General features: G+C 39.7%; 1 protein-coding gene across 33 annotated transcripts; it reads right to left on the bottom strand.

Annotated features, from left to right (window-relative positions):
* Nucleotides 1-986: 986 nt before the first annotated feature.
* On the bottom strand, nt 987-17,458 carry CDKN3 (cyclin dependent kinase inhibitor 3). 33 transcript variants are annotated; one of them, XM_021083277.2, is made up of 11 exons: nt 17,400-17,458; nt 16,305-16,369; nt 16,138-16,180; nt 14,988-15,070; nt 13,330-13,385; nt 12,778-12,822; nt 12,383-12,428; nt 9,909-10,082; nt 5,166-5,197; nt 2,825-2,949; nt 987-1,381 (listed from the first exon to the last, which is right to left on the bottom strand). In XM_021083277.2, exons 1-11 carry the CDS (start codon nt 17,406-17,408, stop codon nt 1,295-1,297), a joined length of 765 nt encoding a protein of 254 aa, XP_020938936.1. In that variant the 5' UTR covers nt 17,409-17,458; the 3' UTR covers nt 987-1,294.
* Between the last annotated feature and the right edge of the window lie 6 nt (nt 17,459-17,464).

Genomic DNA, 17,464 nt, shown 5'->3' with positions numbered 1-17,464 from the left:
GATCCCTGGCCTCACTCAGTGGGTTAAGGATCAAGCATTGCTGTGAGCTGTGGTGTAGGTCACAGATGCGGCTCAGATCTGGTGTGGCTGTGGCTGTGGCATAGGCCGGCTGCAACAGCTCCAGTTGGACCCCTAGCCTGGGAACCTTCATATGCCACGGGTGCAGCCGTAGAAAAGACAAAGACAAAAAAGTAAAATATTGATTTTATATTATGGTACATGCTGGCTCTCTGGTCTAAGTTCCCATGCAGTGGTAGTAATTGTTTTAAAGTATCCCCTAATGAAATTAAAGTAGTTCATCAGAGCAAGAAGAGTGAGAGGAAAAGTAAAACTTAGTGGTAATTATATGATTAAAAACTAAGGGTTGATGTGAACTTTACTTTGCCTCGTGAAAGTGCCTTAGACCACTGGCCACATCTATGACCTCTAGGAGCTGAGAAAGCCATGGCCCTGAAACCACTGATGTCTCTTACAACAGATGGCCTTGACTCACTATATGATTCCTGTCTACAAATGACTGCTTTGGGCAGCTCAATGTGGAATTGAAAGACAAAAAGACATGTTCAATAGTATTGAGTAAAGGAGTGAGAGAACTGGAGACCTAATCTGTAGATAAGTGTTTTATAAAAGTGTGAAAGAGGGATTAATTCCGTGTAGTTCCTAGGGTGAAATAATGAATACTGTAAAAAGAGAGCAGCTGAACAAATGAATTCCTCATCTTGAAAAATGTTCCAGCAAATACTGGATAAATGATAAACACTGTTGGGGGTGATCTGGTATTTGGGAGGGAGGTGACGAGATGATTCCTAGGATCCCTCACAATTCTGTATGTCTATGAGGTGGAGAAAACAATGGGAGAAATTTTCAAGGAATAGAGGGTAACAGTTATTTAGATAATTTTAGCATGGCTACTTGTACCAGTTTTCATATGTATTACCATATCATTATGCCACACAGTAGGTGCCAGTAATAATATGACATAAAAGTGTGGTAAGAAAAATAGGCAGTCATGTATTTTTCCATATGCTTTTTTCACATTACCTCCAGGTAAAATACACCAGAGTAGCTAGTGCATTTCTAAAAAGAAAAATTGTATGGTAATTTTTTTCTTTCTCCTAGAAAAGAGATGAGACACAATGAAACTTGTCAATAAAAGCTTTAGGAATATCTGCACATATACATTTACATTTGATTTGATAATGCTAGTAGTTTGATTTCAATACAAATTATGTTTCAGAATTCAAATTTCAGACATGGTCATATATATATGCTATTTGATTTTTTTTTTTTTTTTTTATCTAGATACAGATCTTGATAGTGACTCTCTTGATGATAGATGTGCAGCTAATTTGTCCCGGAACTCATGAAGATAATTATATTGCTGAAAAAAGTAAAGATATATTGAAGTACACTGTAGAAAGCTAGTTACTAGAGTAGTCACAAATCAGAAGTAGGAACCAGTAATCAAAAAAAAAAAAAAAACAAAACTCTAAAAACAATCCTACATCCCTTTGGGTAGGAGGCATTTACATCATGGGGAAATTTTATCTTTCAATAGAGTTACATAGAGTGTGAAGAACTTGCTTCGAAAATCTCTAAAAATTAGATAGCATAAAATAGGAAGTTTTATAAATGTGTAAAGTCCTTTCTCCCTTTATGGACAGGAACAAATAAAAATAACACATGAAGGCATTCTTTTTGTTAAGTATTCCCCTGGGGAGTAAGTACAGAGGGGAGGGTACTGTCTGCAGCAGCTAACAGTGGTATATTCAAGAAAATCTACTTCTTACTTTACAGAAGACTTAGTTTTCTGCTTTTCGTGATGACATAATCTGTTTGGAACAATTTTCATTGTAGATGAGTATCTTATTGTAATATTAGCAGATAAGCAAAATTAAATCTTTACATAATTTATCTGGAGTTTTAATAGCTTCCTGGAGGATATTCTTACTCGGCCAATAATTTCATTTTGCACTGCTGCTGAGAAGTTGAGATTGCATACTGCTGACTTACATTAGCACAGAGATGGAAAGAACTTATTTGCCACAGAATGGCTGAGGTGACAAATTGACAGCCCATATTGATGTGGGCTTAATTCTCTCTAGGATTAAAGATGTAAAACATGCATATATATACACATATACATATGTTTGACTATGTATTTTGTTTCAAAGAGAGATGTGGGAACATCTTGAATTTGAAGCATTATTTGATTTTAACAGATAATAAGGGGACCCTCCCTGTTTTCCGAACCTGCTCCACTGACTTAGTCCTAAAGCTGAGACCAGGAAATTGGGAAAGGAAAGCAAGTTAGCTTTACAATCTACAGATAAATAATATCCTGGGGACAGTGTCACTGCAGTGTTTTGGGTGTTAAAGGGAAAGTAAATGTGAAAGATGTCATTTTGGTTATCTACAGCAAAGGATAATTAGTGTGGCTGTACACTTTTTCTATTATTCATCTCTCTTTGTAACATATTTTGGTGATATAATAATAGGATCTTCATGGGATCTTTTTGGTCAAAAGATCTACCCAGGAAACCACCAAATTTATAGTAACCGCCACATTTTTCCAGGTGAGAGGTTCCATTCTCAGAACTGAATGGACGAACACGGAACAGCAGTGGATCATGAGAGAGTAAACTGGAAAGTTCAGATTTTTTCATTATTTTGCAAAACAACTTTTTCCAAAGACATCCAGGTTCTGTTTAAATGTAAACTTAAACAATCAAAATATAAACAGGGGATACATGAATAGAGAATGTCTTGTAACTGTCTGCCCACCCCCCAGCATAGCCTCACTGCAACAGTCACTGCCACTTACCTTTATGGTCTGTATGGCTCCAGACCCTCTCAGGTCTCTCAGGCTGTCGATGGCCTGCTGTGGTGATACCGTGTCAGATAGATACAGGAGGAGACAAGCAGCTACTAATGGAACACCAGAGAAGACTGTATATTATGTATAATATATGTTATACGATTGCAGTATACTCTAATGATAGGGTAGAACATTTCATACTTAATTCAGACTGCTGTTGTTGCAGAAGACTGAGTTTGCTGTGACTGTTTGAAATAAAAGACTCTGAGGCCTTTGAGTATGCACTTTTGGCAGTCAAATTGTGATTTTTTAAATAGCTGTTGTTGAATTAAAATTTAGCGCTAGCTTCATTCTTTTTGTAACAGTTTTATTGAGTTAATTAGAATTCATACACTCTACAATTCATTCATTTAAAGTGCACCACTGAGTGGGCTTTACTGTAGTCACAGGTAAGCGCAATCCATCACCAGTTTTAGAACATTTGCATCACCTCAAAAAGAACCCTATACCCTTTTGTTAATATCCCTTTACCACCCACCACCCACCCATCAACCCTACCCTAAGCAACCACTAATCTACTTTCTGTCTTTACGGATTTGCCTATTCTAGATATTTCATACAAATGGAATCAGATGTGGTTTTTTTTTTTTTTTTTTTTTTTCCTTGTCTTTTTGCCTTTTCTAGGGCCACTCCCACGGCACATGGAGGTTCCCAGGCTAGGGGTCTAATAGGAGCTATAGCCACCAGCCTACACCAGAGCCACAGCAATGCGGGATCCAAGGCGCGTCTGGGACCTGCACCACAGCTCATGGCAATGCCAGATCCTTAACCCGCTGAGCAAGGCCAGGGATCGAACCTGCAACCTCATGGTTCCTAGTCGGATTTGTTAACCACTGAGCCACAAGGGCAACTCCCAGATGTGGTCTTTTGTGACTGGCTTCTTTCATCCAGCATAATGTGTTCGAGATTCATACATATCATATGGCACGTTTCGATACTTCATTTTATGGGTGAATGATATTCCATTGTATGGCTATACATTTTGTTTATCCATTTGTCAGTTGATGGACATTAAGGTTGTTTCCATTTTTGTGGCTATTATGAATAATATGGCCATAAATGTTCCTGTACAAGTTTTGCGTGGACGTGTTTTCGTTTATTTGGGGTATATACCTAGGAGTGAAATTGCTAGGTCATATGGTAACTCTATGAGTAACTATTTGGCTATTTTCCAAAGTAGCTGCACCATTTTTCATTCCCAGTAGCAATGTATTAAGGCTCCATCTTCTCTACATCCTTGCCAATGCTTATCTTCCATCTTTTGGATAGTAGCCATCCTTATGGGTGTTAGGTGGTTTTGATTTGCATTTCTCTGATGACTGAGATGTTGAGCATTTTCCCATGGGCTTATTGGTCATTTGTATATTTAGCTTGGGCAAATATCTACTCAGACCCTTCACCTATTTTTATTTTATTTTTTGTCTTTTGTCTTTTTAGGGCCGTACCTGTGGCATATGGAGGTTCCCAGGCTAGGGGTCTAATAGGAGCTGTAGCTGCTGGGCTACACCACAGCCACAACAACACCAGATCCAAGCCATGTCTGCAACCTACGCCACAGCTCACGACACCGCTGGATCCTTAACCCACTGAGCAAGGCCAGGGATTGAACCTACCACCTCATGATTCCTAGTCGGATTTCCACTGCACCACAAAGGGAACTCCCTACCTATTTTTAAATTTGGTTGTCTTTATTATTGAGTTTTAAGAGTTCTTTATAGAGTCTAAGTCAGTCCCTTATAGATATATGGTTTGCAGATATTTTTTTCCCCATTCTGTGGGTGGTCTTTTCATTTTGACAGTATTATTGAAACACAAAATTTGTAATTTTGATAATGTCCAATACTAAAAGGAATAACTGTTATTTCCACTGTGGCATTTCATTTTTTTTAAACATATTTTTTGAAAAGTTTAAAGTTAACATACATAACATACATAACATACATACTTATGTTGCTCATGGATATTATTTAGAAGTCACTGTAAATATCGTAATACCTGCATAGGGAGACTATTAGAAAACAAAACAAAATGCAAGAATGCAGGAGCTAAGACCTGTAAATTATGATTTGCAGAATCCTCCAAAACATTGCTGACAATAACTCCCACTCCCACCCAAGCTTTCTAGGGAACACTAAATTTAGGGCCTTAAATAAGCATTTAAGTCTTAGCAGATATATATTGTTTTGTCTCATTTTGTCTCAAAGTGAGCATATGGCTTAGAAATACCAGTTTTCCTACTTTGAGGTTAAAAAAAAAAAATACAGAATAATGGAAATATATTTCTTACCAAGACAAGATCTCCCAAGTCCTCCGTAACAGCTGAAAGGGAAGGACAGTTTTGAAGTCTACATTTTCATTCCATCCCAACAATTACAAACTAAAGACTTGCTCTCCCTGCTTTCTGTTTCTACTCTAATGCCTAGCACCGTGCCTTGTTCCCAGAAATTAAGAAGTGTTTTTGACTTAATTAAGAGCAAACAGTGCTTATTTATTTGTTGGAAGGTATTCTGAACACCGCTAAAGAACAATGTAGGCAGGGCCTTTTTATTGACCTCTTTAAATATCTGAGGAGTGGAAGATGTTACTAAATCGATAGAAATCAGACTACTTTGACCAACTGCCATCTTATTTTTTTCTAAACAAAACCTTAGTGGTTATGGGACAATAATAACTCTTCATTCATCTAAAAAAAGACACGGGCAGTGTATTCTAGAGGTTTTAGCACAAGGGCTCTAGAGCCCCACTGCCTGGGGTTGAATCCTGAATCTGTCATTGATTAGATATGTGAACCTGAGTTATTTAGCCTCTCTGGGCCTCAACCTTTTCATCTTTAATATGAGAACAGCAACAGTACCTATATTATAGAGAGGGCTGAATGAGGTAACATTTATAAAGCTTGTAGCACAGCATGGCACAGAGTAAGAAGTAAATGAAGGTTAGCTGCTACTGTGCGGCCCTGTGAAGAAACAAGCAGTTTACAGAACTGGATTTTCTAGAAAAGGCTTAATCCTTAAAGCAGTAAAACCATTCACTTTAATCAAAAATCCTTAAAAAAGTGTATTACACATTTTTTTTCTTTTTTTTTTGGTCTCTTTTTGTCTTTTTTAGGGCCGCACCTGTGGCATATGGAGTTCCCAGGCTAGGGGTCCAATTGGAGCTGTAGCCGCCAGCCTATACCACAGCCACAGCAACGCCAGATCCGAGCTGCATCTTCGGCCTACACCACAGCTCTTGGCAACACCGGATCCTTAACCCACTGAGCGAGGCCAGGTATCAAACCTGCGTCCCCATGGATACTAGTTGGGTTCGTTAACTTCTGAGCCACGATGGGAGCTCCATATTTTCTAAGTTTCTTAGAGGATCCTAATTCAGTGCCGATGACTTTTCATGAACATCAGTTACTGCAGAGTGTTGTACTTGGAGCTTGTGATAGGGTGGGAGACAGAGGACCAGACAGGTACTGACCCCTGGATAATTTATGAACTTGCTTTCTACACAGCGACCAAGCTGTGGGCCTTTTTCAGAGGTGGGGATCTACTCTGTGATGGTAGAGAGATATAACATTTTAGTGGCTTTCTGCAAGATAAAGACATACCACTTTTTATATCTCTTGCTACCTTTATCTTTCTTCTTCTCTTTGATCGATTCCTACTCATCCTTTAAAACCCAGCTTGGAGTTCCCATTGTGGCTCAGTGGTTAACGAATCTGACTAGGAACCATGAAGTTGAGGGTTTGATCCCTGGCCTTGCTCAGTGGGTTCAGGATCTGGTGTTGCCGTGAGTTGTGGTGTAGGTCGCAGACGTGGCTTGGATCCTGGATCCCAGGTTGCTGTGGTGTAGGCCGGTGGCTACAGCTCCGATTAGACCCCTAGCCTGGGAATCTCCATATGCCTCAGGTGCAGCCCTAGAAAAGACAAAAAGACAAAAATAAATAAAATAAAATAAAGCCCAGCTCATGTGGTGTAGGTCGCAGATGCGGCTCAGATCCCACATTGCTGTGGCCCTGGAGTAGGCTGGCGGCCACAGCTCCAATTCAACCCCTAGCCTGGGAACCTCCATAGGCTGCTGGTGTGGCCCTAAGAGACAAAAAGACAAAAAATAAAAACAAAACCCAGCTCAAATTTCCTATCTGAAACGCCTTTGAGCCCCCACAGAAACCACTACCACCCTGTGTACTGCCTTGTATGCACCTGCTGGAATACTATTAACTCTTATGTGATAGTGTCGTTAGCTGTGGCTTCCTTGAGGGTGGGGACTATGCCTCAGAGTGTGTGTTTTGTATTCAGTGTTGGGTACACAGTAGGTGTTATGGGTTGAACTGTGTCCCCCCAAAAATGTGCCCCTAGTCCCTCATACTCAGGATGGAAATAGGGTCTCTGCAGATATAACTGAGTTAAGATGAGGTCATTAGAGTGGGCCCTAATTCAATATGACAGAGAAAACAGACACATAGGGAGAATCATATCGTGACAGAGGCAGAGATGGACTGATGCAGCCATAAGCCAAAGATGCCAAGGACTGATGGCCAAGTGAGGAAGGACAGTACCCAGAATCTCAGGGAGGACAGCCCTGCTGACTGATACCTTGATTTTGGACTTCTATATCCCAGAACTGGGAGGGAATACTCTTCTGTTTTTTAAGCTACCCAGTTTGTGGTACTCTCTTACAACAGACTTAGGAAATGGTTTTAATAGGCAAGCAGTGTTCACTGATTTCATAAAGGAACAAAAATGTCCAGCAAGAACCAGTGAGACAGCACTGGGAGACAATAGTACAGGGGAAAAAAATTTTTTTTACCAGACCCTGTTTCTGAGGGATAAATGTCAGAGCTGTGTAGCACTGTGGGGACTCAAAGATGGTAGAATGGATAGAAAATCATCTTTGTCCAAGCAAACATTAGTCACTGTAGGGACACCTTTGCAAACTCTAGGACAATAAAAATTTCCAGCCATGAGATGCTTTATTTTATGCGAGGCTGAAGCATTCACCACATACAAGAGTGCCCATCTACCCTTCCATCCTGTTTATATTCAAACATCGGGGCATTTGGTTAGCTAGAACTTGCTAGAGCAGAATTTGTTAAGCTTCTTTAGACTGAGCCAATTTGATCTCTAGTAATCTTTCAGTAGAGGCTGCTTTCAAAGATTTCATTTGGAACAAAACAAAATAAAAAGAACTGGTTTGAAAAATGGGTCCAAAAATTGTAATTTTTAAAAAAACTAGCTCCATCTAGCTATCCAATGCTATTTGACTTAGACTTATCAGAAAATTTAGCATGGGCAACTATATTTATTCTAAAATTCTGCCTTCACAATTAGTACTAGAAGAGAGATGCGGTTTTTCTATAGAGAAAGTTTGGGAACTCTCAGAGGTAGGATGGCTTCTAGTTCTTTCTCCCCTACTCTGCAGGCTATCATTCTCTACATCAGAATTTGGTTGCAAACAGATGAGTGTTCCCAGAGACCCTTGTACTGGTTGGTTTGCTTTCAGAACATGAGTTCTTTTTTTTTTTTTTTTTTGTCTTTTTGCTATTTCTTTGGGCCGCTCCCACGGCATATGGAGGTTCCCAGGCTAGGGGTCGAATAGGAGCTGTAGCCACCAGCCTACGCCAGAGCCACAGCAACGCGGGATCTGAGCCGCATCTGCAACCTACACCACAGCTCACGGCAACACCAGATCGTTAACCCACTGAGCAAGGGCAGGGACCGAACCTGCAACCTCATGGTTCCTAGTCGGATTCATTAACCACTGCGCCATGACGGGAACTCCTCAGAACATGAGTTCTTAGCATGAAGCCCCTGAGCTCCTGCTCTAAGAGGAGAGAAGTTGGCTAGGCTTGTCCTTGGCCTAAGTACCCTGAGACCACTCCATCATTTGGTATCGTTTGTATATCTTCTAGCTCAAAGCTGTGGTCTTAGAGACCTTACAGCTTTTGAAGTACCACACTATTTAATGTTCTATCTTGTTCCAGAGAGGATTAAGCAGATTAGGATACCCTCCAAAAAACCAACCAACCAAACAAAAAACCAAAAACCCAACAAGCACAAAGGACTAGTTTTCTCCCTGTGGCTGGCAGCTGGCTCTCCTCTGCTCTGTGGGTCTCACTTTAAGCATAACTATTTCTTTCCACAGCACCACTTCGAGTCTGTGAAGCTACTGTCTACTGCTGATTGTCATTCTCTTTTTCCTCTCTCCAAGCTACTTTTTCTTCTCTCATTTTTTACCCCCCTTAATCCATTTTCTTTCTTTCTTTCTTTTTTTTTTTTTTTTTTTCTATCTTTTTGCCTTTTCTAGGGCCGCTCCTACAGCACATGGAGGTTCCCAGGCTAGGGGTTTAAGCAGAGCTGTAGCCGCCGGTTTACACCACAGCTCACAGCAACTCCGGATCCTTAACCCACTGAGCAAGGCCAGGGATCAAACCCGCCACTTCATGGTTCCTAGTAAGATTCGTTAACCACTGCGCCACAACGGAAACTCCCATTTTCTTTTGTTTTACACTTTCATACTAGCAGCTTAAGTATGAAGAGTCCCTCTTTCATTCAGATAACACATTTGTATCATCAAATGCAATTTTCAAGTCCTGTTTTTAGGATTGCTCATTGCTTAAGGATGATTTCTTTACTGCTAATTTTTAAGAAATTAACTTTCTTACTGTTGGAAGCAACTAAGTAATTAAAAGGCCAAGCAATAAAGAAGGTGTTTAACATAATAAGAATGATGCCCCCCAACCTTTTTGGGGAGAGGATCCCAAAACAATAAGATCTATGATGAAAGCAAAGAAAAAGCCTGTTACCCTATTCTAAAAATTTCCAAATCTCACTTTTTATCCTTACTTTTCAAAAGGAATAATGACAAATATCTGAGTGCTTGCTCTGTGCAAGGCATTGTGCTAGTGCTTTTCATGTATTATCTCCTTTTAATTAATCCTTGCACCAAACTACAAGGTAATGACTGAAGAATGCAGTTAACTTGAGAAATAATTTTGACTGGGACATTTCTTATGCAATGTATTAAGAAAAGGAGAACGTACTGTATTAAGGTTTTTCGATTATTCTGAAGGCAGATTTCAAGCTCCTCCATTATTTCACAGCAGCTGGCTATGTCAGGAGCCCCTCCATCTGGGATTGGATGATGATGAGTGATAATTCCATACTGATGGTAGAGGTCCAAAAGGTTCGGAACTCTATACTTTGACAGTTCCCCTCTGGTGCAGAAAACAAATACGTCTTGTATACCACAGCTCTTTAGTTCTTCTGCCAATACACCAAGATACACAAGGACACGTGTGGACAGAACATTACAAATTGAAACACAGTCAGGAAGGAAAATATAGAGTTCGGTTTCTTAAACTGAACAATCTAAGTAAATAACAAATGATAATCTGTTAACTTTGAGGTGCTTACTGATATTCTAAACAACATGCATCTGCCTTCAAACTAGGGTAAAAACCAAGTCACTAAGCACAAAATAGGAATTAGAAACATCTGAACCAAAAGGTTATTAGAATGAAACCTGACTGTATAAGTCAAAATTTTTGCCAGATTTTAAGTCATCAATTATATTACTGATTTTGAAAAAGTTTTACTATAAATACTATTTTAAAATAAATTAAAAAAAATTTTATTTTAGGGCTGCACCTGCAGCATATGGAAGTTCCCAGGCTAGGGGTCCAATCGGAGCTGTAGCCACCAGTCTACATCGCAGCTACAGCAACTTGGGATCCATGCTCTGTCTGTAACCTACACCAGACCTCATGGCAACATTGAATCCTAAACCCACTGAGCAAGGCCAGGGATCAAACCCTAGCCCTTATGGATGCTAGTCAGGTTCGAAAACCACTGAGCAATGACGGGAACTCCCAATTTTAAAGCATCTAATAATTCAAAATAAATTCCTGAGAAGGAATGATAGCACCATTTCCCCCCTGCTTTCTTCTCACCAAATCAACCATGTTTGCTGTGTTCAAGACTCTGCTGTTTTTTGTTCTATCCTAAGCCTGGTACAGAAAATCTCCAGCATAGCCATGATGCCAGAACTCATGTTCTCCATTTGTACTGTACCATGCCATTATGTATTTAATTTTATGGGCTAGGTTTCTAGGAAATAAAGCATTAACTGTATGAAAATTATGTGGCTTGGCTAATTTCAGTGAAACGATATGAACCCAGAGACAGTATTACAGGCCATTCTACTTACTAGGGCCTCCTTAAGGCAATGTTCACTACAGAGCATTGGGTTCATAATGAGTAATTCTGGCTGATCTGAGCCCCCACTCTCTCTCCCACCCCCTAAATCCAAGGACATAAATGTCCTTATTTATGCACAAAGCTATTTACACACAAAGTATCTTTTGTCACGAACCCTTAGACTTGTACTTGAACTATGGCTAATCCAAATTGAGATGGATTGTAAATGTAAAATGTATATCTGATTTCAAAGACAAGGTACAAATAATAATTTATCTCACTAATAATCTCTTTACACTTAAAATTTGTTGAAGTGATACTATTTGGGCTCTCTGGGGTTAAAGTCTATTATTAAAATTAATTTTACATGTCTTTACTTTTTTAATATGGCTCTGAGAAAATGTCAAGTTACATATATGGCTTCTATTTGCGGCTCCCAGTATATTTCTATTGGACGGGGCTGCTCTAGATAACATTATTATGCTTTTGTACTTGTAAAAGAGTTTAATTTGTAGTACTTAACCATTTTAAAGAGAGTAGGTAATTTTTGCTGTTTGCCTTTTGTACACACTGAATAATTTCTATTATATAGTAGATTTCAACCTTCCTAGAAAGGACTGTGAGGTGGGACCTGGGAAGTGCTGCTGGGAGAGTCGAGCAAACACTGTCATCTAGTTTGTATACTGGGTTACATCAAAGATTTCATTGGAAAAAAAGGTTTGGTAAAAGACTGGACATCTTTTATAGATGAGACTAAGTGAATAAGGCTTTCCAAAATGTGCAAACTGGTTCTTGAACCAATGATTTAAATTATATTTTGCTTATGATTTAAAAGTTTTCCAAATGGAAATTTCCTACCGTGGTGGATATCTCTGGAGCAGAAAATCTTTACCAGTACTGTAAGGGGCAACTCATCTACTAGTCTTTTTGAGTCTTTCTTGGTTGGTGAGTTAAAGAAAGTATATTAGCAAATTGATATTCTAGGATGACCAGGAAAGAACTTTAAGATTTATAAAATCTATAGTGGTCAGAAGCAAACAACTGATACTTTTTTTTTTTGGTTTATTATAAGGACATTGGTAGGACTACTGGGCTTGAGATGTTCCAGGCCAATCAGAATAAATATTTTGAAAATCTAAATTTGTTAGTATTATGCAATATATAAATTCCAAATTGGGGTAGATTATCATGATATTTGTAGGATTATTAGACTGGAGGCTTTGAACATCCTTGGACATGGGGAGATCAGATCCTACTCCATCTTTCCACCTAAATATTGGTTCTGTGAATTTTCTGAGATGGACAATTTCAATACTACCTCTGGGTTCCCAGCTCAGTCTGAATTTCCAGCATCACAGTCAAGTCTGTAAAGAACAGTATGTTCAAAGATCTGGGCAGTGCAGTATCAGTTTTCTACTTGCAAACTTTTCTCCCTCCAACTTCATTCTAACCTCAAATGAAGTTGCTATGTAAAGCATTATAGCAATCAGTGAAAAGCAACACTATGTTCAGTAAATGATGAGTTCTCTTTGCCCTTCACAAATAGCTCTTCACATATTAGAATAAGTCTCTAGTCTGAAACTTTATGAAAGAAATACCTAACATTTATTTGGAAAATTCAGAAGAGACTACAGTTTGTTCTTTTCGATAAAGAGATTTTTAGCGTTATTTTTAAGAGACCTATTAAGATGGTTTTTCTCATATTACACCTACCTGTATCTTTTTGGATATTTCTTCTAACATCTTTAAATTTACAACCTGTAAGTGTTAACAAAGTGAGTAAAAGAGTCAGTTTTTCGTTACAAATAATGAGAATGTTTAAATGCATGTGTAGCTACTGTAGAAAGTCATTACACATGATCATTTATATGCTTCAATTCCATTTTTGAATGTGAATTTCAATTTCTTATATTCTTAGGAATATAATTCCAGGATTGATAGATCCAAGCAGAAGGAACTCTTAATCCAAGGATTCTTTATTCTGTGCCCCTTCTGTAGCAAGTACCTGGCTATAGTCCTCAGCCTCACACTGAATACTAGTGTTATGTTTTACTAAGATAGATAAATCAGAAATGTATATCTGTGAATGTGGGTTTGGAAGGGTTGAAGAGTAGATCTATGTTCCTTTATCTATGGCCCACCAAGAGGGTTTCCAGAAGTGAATTCCCATGCTGAGAAACTATGAAATTCTCTTACTGCTCAATACAGAGAATGATGTGTTAGCTGACAAAAAATTTTTTTTAACCTATCAATGATGTGACCTACCTGGAAGAGCACATAAACCAAGAAACTGAGAACAATTCACTCGTGACAGGGGTAGCCTGAAAAGAATAAAACTTTGTCAAATTTGGTTCAATTAAAAAAAAAAATTACAGATGGACATTTATACAAACCACTGAACAAAGGTGTGTTTCAGAGATTTACAATAGTCACAAAACAAAAATTCATATTTACATATCAGTGTATTGGTTACAAAAAGGCTTAGAAAGACTGGAAGTTTTAAAATAGAGACGTCATTTGCTTTGTTACAATTAAAGTCTTGAAAGCAACATGCTAATTTAAACTTACCTTAAGGATAGTAATGGCTAGATTGTCAACAGCTAGGATAAAGGGTACTTAAGTTACCCTTGTGGTATGTTACCTGAGATACTCTGTATCAGTAACCTTAGGCATAAACTGGAAAATAACCATCTGAGAGAGTTTTCCTCCAGGCCCGGTGGTAATGAACTCAACTAGTATCCATGAGGATGTGGGTTTGATCCCTGGCCTCGATAAGTGGGTTAAGGATCCAGCGTTGCCATGAGCTGAGATGTAGGTCGCAGAGCAGCTCGGATCTGGCATTGATGTGGCTGTGGTGTAGGCTTGCAGCTGAAGTTCCAGTTTGATCCCTAGCCTGGGAACTTCCATATGCTGCAGGTGCAGCACTAAAAAGACAAAAAAAAAGAAAGAAAGAAAAAAAAGAAAATGATCATCTGACAATCTCATTCCCAGCACTCATCTTTCTACATTACTACTTTAAGATTTCTTTGCAGGATTTCCTTAAACAGATATAATTTCATAGAATAAAAACCACAGGCCACCAATTCTTTGTTGTAATGGGTTTTGGTTAAAATGAAATAATTTCAAGAAGTCCTATTCCCAGTTTGCAGTGCTTGGTGACAATGAAGGCAGAGACTCACCTTGTCTTTGAAAAAGAAGATGAATTTAGAGGAAAACAGTTGGGGTGAGGTGGGGGAGCATCATATAAATACCACCTGACTGAAAATCAGATGAGATTTTGAGTTTAAAGGGGATTTAGAAGGGGAAATGAAAGATAATTGCTATTTGATGGCAGAACAAAAGAACTTCAGGGACAAGACTTTTTCTCTTCCTATATCAGGGACATTACCTTAAGGAGGATTATTACACTTTCAGGGATAAGAAAAAGCATCTGACTGCTGGTAGGCAAGAATCTTGTATAACCTAAATCACTGCCAAGACTTAGCAGTTGATTTTATATGAAAACATTTGGTTTTGGTTATTGTATCCATGATAATGTGGCTTTCATCTTAAATAGGGTCTACTGATAGATGAATTATTATGGCAAGTAGTTGTAGGATTTGAGTAAATGATAAATGATAACTCATCCTATGTTTGATACACTATTCTTTTGTCTTAAAAGAATAAAGTTTTGGTACTAAATGGGAGATCATTCTAATCTTAACTCCTTGTTTCTACTATGATTTTCTCAATATAAGGAAGGAGCTCCTACCACTCCCCTCCACCCCCCCAAAAAAAAGTCTTTTTCTATCATAGGTAAGAAAGATTAGAATTATATAATCAGCAGAAGGGAATAATTTTCAATATATAGACTAAATCCTACAAAGACTGTGATGTACACATCAGATATTTTAGCTCATCAGGGATCAGAAATGTCCACATACCATGATATCTGAATTGGAGTTTGTTCATCTTCAATAGGCTCTTCATCTGATGAGTCAAACTCACTTGTTTGTATCACGCTAGGCTTCAAAAGAAATCAATTATGTTAAATAACTGTAAAGAATATTTACATACAGTTTTAGTATAGCTGATCATAGCTTAAGTGCACACTGATACATACTGGCAATTTATTCAACCTGGAATATTAGAGAGATCTGCAATATCAATAATAAACTATTGCTGTTTATACCATTTATTAATCATTACAGCCCTATGTAGTAGAAAGACTGCTGGATTGAGAACCAAGAAACCTGTCTTCTGGTCTTGGCTCTGCCACTTACTGTATATACTTAGATAAGCAGCTTTAGTTTCCACTGGACCTCAGTTTTCCCAAACTAAAAAGTGAGGAGATTTATTCATTCATTGACAAACATTTCTGGGACATTTTCATTAGCCAAGCTCTGGAGATGCGAAGACCCATAAAGTAAGTACAGTTGGAGAGACAATGTGTACATAGATTCAAGAAAGTTAGAAGTGCTGAAATGCAAGCATAAACTATGCCCTTTAGAGCAGAGAAGGCTGTGGCTGACTGCTTAGGAAGCTGAAGAAAGCTTAATAGAGGAGACATCCATGAGTTGGGTTTTGATGGATAAGCAGGAAGTTTTTAGGCAGATAGAGAAGTTGTTAAGGCAATTAAGGCAAAAAGAGAAAGGGTCTGTGTACACTATAGTTCCTTAGTGTCCATGGTGTGTGTGTAGGATTGGTTGGCTCCAGCGTCACCCCACCATGGGTTCCAAAATCTGCAGACGCTCAAGTCCTGTATATACAATGACATGCAACCAGATACTGAGGTCCAACTATATTCAGGAACTGTGGTATCAGAGTAAGGGAGAGGAAGCCAAAGTAGTAGTTTTCTCTACCCCATTTCTCAAAAATTAATCCCCATACAGCCTAGTAGTTTGGTGGGGGGCAGGGTGGGGAGTTTAGGTGGAATAACCTAGCCCTAACTCTGTGAATCACTGGGCTAGAGAGAGTGAGATGCACTTTGTTTGCTGACCGAAGGAGATGAAACTCAATCCTGTGGGAAGCATTTCTACATGGAAGATGTGTTGTTTTATAGGAGTAATAAAAAAAACAAACAAAAAAACACACCTTTCTTCTACTCCCTAGCTGGAACCAAGGGAGAGATGAGATGCTGGAAAGGCAAATGGAGATCAATACATCAGTTTTATTACTGATTGTCAGAGGGAGGATGTGGTTTTAAAGCTGAGCTCAAGGCGGCTTGTCATTTCTTCACTCTAGCATTGGACTTCTCTCACCAGTCACAGGTGGTGATGGACAACCCAGGGCTCTCCTGTGCTAAGAGCACCCCAGAAAGTACTCTCTGCAAAGAGAAGGGAAGAAAGGGTTCCCTTCTTATGTTCAGCTCCTCTCAAACTTAGGCATCGGATCACTCACTCTTCCCCTTCTGGGGACAAGTGTAGAAAGAGGCTAGAAGTGAAGGACAGCTGATGTTCCCTCCACATGGAAACACGGGGATTAGCAAGTGGAACTGCCCAATGTCTTTTCTAGCTCTGAAGCCACATTCTATAATGGTCTTGTTCGTTACTACAAGATCACATTACAGAGCCAGTTTAGGCCACGGATTTGAGTTGCTTTGGATCCACCTGTGTTATTATTATTATTATTAATAAACTTAGTTCAAATGGAGGCTCTTCAAGGGGTTGTCAACCCTGGTGGGAGGTGATGTGAGTCAGATGGGTACCCTTCCGCTCCTTAAGCCTATTTTTTCTTTCTTTGATGATTCCAGATTTTCAATTTGTGTGGCCCATTAATTCAGGCTTTCCTATCCAGGTTTATAAATCTTAACAGTTGGAAGTTTCTGCTTCCCCAGGCCCAGAGATTCTGAACTCTAGGCAAAAGGACGTAGTGCCAGGTGGCCCCGTGCCCCGTGGGATGGTGACTGTGATGACACACCTACAAGTGGGGGTTGTGAATCATCGTCCGCGGGGAGGACTGCTCCGCAGGGGTGCCCAGCACATGCTTTGAGGCTGGGATATCAGGCTGAATGATACACGGAGACACTTAAGGCTTCTATGCCGTTTTTTTCCGTAAAGCGGGGCTCAGCGCTCTCTGGCAGGGCTGTCAGGAGACTTAGGAGACCCCGCAGGCGACAGCCCACAGCCCATAACAGGTGCACAGCGAATGTTCGTCTTCCCCTCGCCCGCCACCGACCCTGTTCTTTCGCTGCCATCGTTCTCCGCAAGTCTCGGGAAGGGCCATACCCCCTACCCTGGACGGTTACTACGCGAGTCGTGCCGCGACCAGGCCCAGGTGTCCCCGGGACCAGGAACTGGCCTCGGGACTGTTCCCATCCCATTAGCTCAATTCTTCCAATCCCCAACCCCACTCACCGGCTTCATCGCTGGCCGCCCCAAGTCGTGACCCGCCGCAGCCTTCTTCGGGCGGCACCAGCGTC

Source organism: Sus scrofa, chromosome 1 (genome assembly GCF_054392235.1).
Source record: "Sus scrofa isolate SSC_HxYL_T2T_F1_AM1 chromosome 1, Sscrofa_HxYL_maternal_Yorkshire_Landrace_v2.0, whole genome shotgun sequence".
Lineage (NCBI taxonomy): Eukaryota > Metazoa > Chordata > Mammalia > Artiodactyla > Suidae > Sus > Sus scrofa.
This window is presented reverse-complemented; position numbering and strand designations above follow the sequence as displayed.

What these genes read in the sequence shown, in the direction of transcription:
- CDKN3 (XM_021083270.2), bottom strand. An exon ending in ACTTGGGAGATCTTGTCTTG is followed by an intron (nt 2,950 to 5,165) that starts GTAAGAAATATA and finishes CATAATATACAG; the next exon opens with TCTTCTCTGGTGTTCCATTA. An exon ending in GAGCCATACAGACCATAAAG is followed by an intron (nt 1,382 to 2,824) that starts GTAAGTGGCAGT and finishes TACTTTTTTCAG; the next exon opens with CAATATAATTATCTTCATGA.